Source organism: Nematolebias whitei, chromosome 8 (genome assembly GCF_014905685.2).
Source record: "Nematolebias whitei isolate Nwh7 chromosome 8, NemWhi1, whole genome shotgun sequence".
Taxonomy (NCBI): Eukaryota; Metazoa; Chordata; class Actinopteri; order Cyprinodontiformes; family Rivulidae; genus Nematolebias; species Nematolebias whitei.
Genome location: NC_056505.1, coordinates 30,426,981 through 30,430,019, shown reverse-complemented (window position 1 = coordinate 30,430,019; position 3,039 = coordinate 30,426,981). Strand labels below are relative to the sequence as shown.

Genomic DNA, 3,039 nt, shown 5'->3' with positions numbered 1-3,039 from the left:
GTCACTGACTGGTTCAATCTGCAACAACAAAATACATTTTGATTGCGACACAATTAGCTAAGAAAATTAAAATGAATTTTTATAATTTTTTTCAGATTTTTTTTTTTCCGAAGAACTTCCGAACACAATTAGCTGTATTTACCTCCACTTAAATAAGTTAATATACAAAAACACACAAGAGCTGACAGTAAAACATCTAAACTCAAATTGCAGATGCAGTTCATAAACACAATTACATTTGTCAAATCTTTTTGATGATTGCAGAAAAGGTTGGTTAGATTTGTGCCTAAGATTTCTTTCTCTCTTTTGTGGTTTTAAATCAGATACATATGAATAATAATATAATAATAATGTGTTGTCATCATTGTATGTTCCCATACAACGGCAAAATTAGTTCTCTGCATTTAACCCATCACACCTGGGATACATCCAGGTGGATCAGTGGGCAGCTTTGTAGGCACCCAGGGAGCAATTAGGGATTAGGTGTCTTGCTCAGAGACACCATGACATGTGGGATTGAACCTGGGACTTTTGGGTCCTGAGTCAGCTGCCTTACCTCTACCCCATCTCAGCCCCAAAAGCTACAACTAGCAGCTGAAGAGGTAAAACAACTCCATGTTATAAAGACAGATATGAGTTAAATCTTATCACTGCGATCTTTAAAAGAATGCAGATCATTTTCCAAAAATGTTGCACTAAATCTTTAAATATATTTGAATAAAACAAAAATATCCAAATAAGGCTGAAACACAGATAAAATGGATGTAATGTCAGTGAGGTCTTAACATTCTGGGTGTGTATACAGAGCTGCTCCTAAACAGCTTGGGAAAAAATAAAAAAGGTTTGATGTTCCTCATCCAAAGGGCTTTTCATCCATCATAACTTTGCTCCTATGTGCTGGAGGAATCTTCTTTGTACATGTGGTGAATGGAAACTGGCAGCCCTGCTGTGAAGCTGGCCAAAGTTCATCACTGCTAGCTGTGAGCTTTGTGCATGAACAAGTCCATTACTCAAAGACTCCAATTAAAATGATGAGTAAAAGCAGGAGACTTCCACACAGGGCGAGGTACAGGAGTTTCTGTCCAAAATTAAAAAAAAAAAAAAAAAGATAAAAGCAAGTCAAAACTATCAAAGGAAATGAAATGTTGCTCACAGACTTATAGAAACTTTTCACGGATGAATGAACAGATTCAAAGGAAAATGAGGGGGTGGATGAATGTTCAGTCGAAGAAATGGAGGTTTCTGTTAGTGGAAGTTACCTGATGTGGAAGGCACAGTAAGTCTCACACGGGACGTTTGGTTAGTCCGACAGACAGGCCAACAATTAGTGCGATGACAGCAAGCAGGATGAACAGCGCTGATGCAAGGATAATGTACTTCTGCGATAAAAGCAGCAATTAAAGCTATATTTAGAAATGATACGAAGTTTCATCATCAAACCTTACATCTGGTATTTTTTGTGTACTGTATGTTGAGATGTACCAGCAGCACATCTGAATGGTACCACATACCCTGCGTGATTTCTTCTGGTATCTCACGGCCTTTTTAGTCTCTTCTTTGGCGCGACCAATGTACTCCACTGCATTAGAAACGTTTTTCTCAATGTTGTTCACCATATCACCCTGTAGACAACAGCATTTCACTTCTTTTGTGGCAACATGTGCACTTGGCTTTCTAGTGGCACAGACTGATTGTTAACACTATGTGACACAAATAACTCGAGAAAGTTTTTGCAATGGTTACCTGAGTTTCTACCAGCATCGCCATGTCCATGAACATTGCGTGAAGCTCTCTGATGCTGGACTCCAAACGTATAATGTCCTGGTGACGGGACTCTATCTCATTTAAGGCCTGGCGTGTGATTTGTGAGTCTGAAATGATCTGAAATAGAAACGTAGACGACATAAATTTGTTTGAAAACACCAGACTTTTTTTTTTTGCAAAAAAAAACAACAAACAAAAACAAAAGGACATTATTACAGCCCTGTTCCAAATGACTGACTTCTTCCTGAACAAGACCATTCAGAAATCCATGAAGAAACGTACATCAGATGCGAAGATTGATGGATTTCCACTTTCCAGCATGTCTTCCAGTTCTTCATTGGTGGTCACTCTTCCAGCTGCAGTAAGAAAAACACAAAGAAACATTAGATTATTGGTTTCAGCACGTCAGAACAGCACAAACAAAATGGCAGTTGTCAAATACTGAGTATGTATTGTCGAATAATTTCGCAAATAACTATTTTAACTCATTTTAACATATATTCATAATTTCATTGACAAAAAAAAGACATTTTCACAAAAAAAGCAGGTTTTTTTTTTAGTATTAATACAACATTCACACTTAGCATATACAGTAACCTGGTTGGAGGACCTTTGAAAACAATGAGAACATTGAAGCTTGTTATTTAGCTTGTATGTGTCTGTGTGCTCAAATTATTTTATTTATTCAGATTTCCTTTTCAGAATGGAAGATTTCATTAATAAATATAATATTTGCTTTGAACTTCAATGGAAAATTGAGATTTGTGGCGGTTAAAAAAAATGTTGCAACTTTTACACATCTACCCTTAAGCTGTAAGATTCATAAATTCAAAAATTCATAAATCCCTAACAAGGAAAATCACTGTAATGTCACTTTAATTGGAGACTTGTCACTTTATCCATGCTGCTGACTTCTTACCCATAAGCTGCTCACAACAGACTCATGTCCAAGTTGCTGTTTAATACACCGTATTATATTACAGTAGTTCGGAAGGGGGAGTGGTGGCGTAGAGGTTAGAGAAGGTGGGCCTGTGATCGGAAGATCGCTGGTTCAAGCCCCGGTACCGATAACATCAAAAATGTGGGTGGGGTAGGTGAAGCACCCACACCTGCCCCCACCCTCATTCGTCCCACTCTAGGCCATTGAGCAAGGAACCCTTAACCCCCACCATCTGCTCCTCTGGGTGTCCTCGTTAGCAGCTCTCTGCTCCACACAGAGGGCTGTGGTAGCTCGGTGGTCTGTGGTTGCGTCAGGAAGGGCATCCGGCGTAAAAA

The 3,039-nt window shown here is 38.7% G+C and overlaps 1 protein-coding gene across 1 annotated transcript in view; it reads right to left on the bottom strand.

Moving 5' to 3' along the window:
* Window positions 1-1,060: 1,060 nt before the first annotated feature.
* Window positions 1,061-3,039, bottom strand: part of stx2b (syntaxin 2b) — a 30,486-nt gene continuing 28,507 nt past the window's right edge. Inside the window, exons 7-11 of the mRNA XM_037680580.1 lie at window positions 2,047-2,120; window positions 1,744-1,881; window positions 1,512-1,622; window positions 1,260-1,379; window positions 1,061-1,078 (exon numbers count right to left, since the gene is read on the bottom strand). Coding sequence (XP_037536508.1) covers window positions 1,284-1,379; window positions 1,512-1,622; window positions 1,744-1,881; window positions 2,047-2,120 — 419 coding nt within the window. The 3' untranslated portion in view covers window positions 1,061-1,078; window positions 1,260-1,283. The remainder of the gene's footprint in view (window positions 1,079-1,259; window positions 1,380-1,511; window positions 1,623-1,743; window positions 1,882-2,046; window positions 2,121-3,039) is intronic.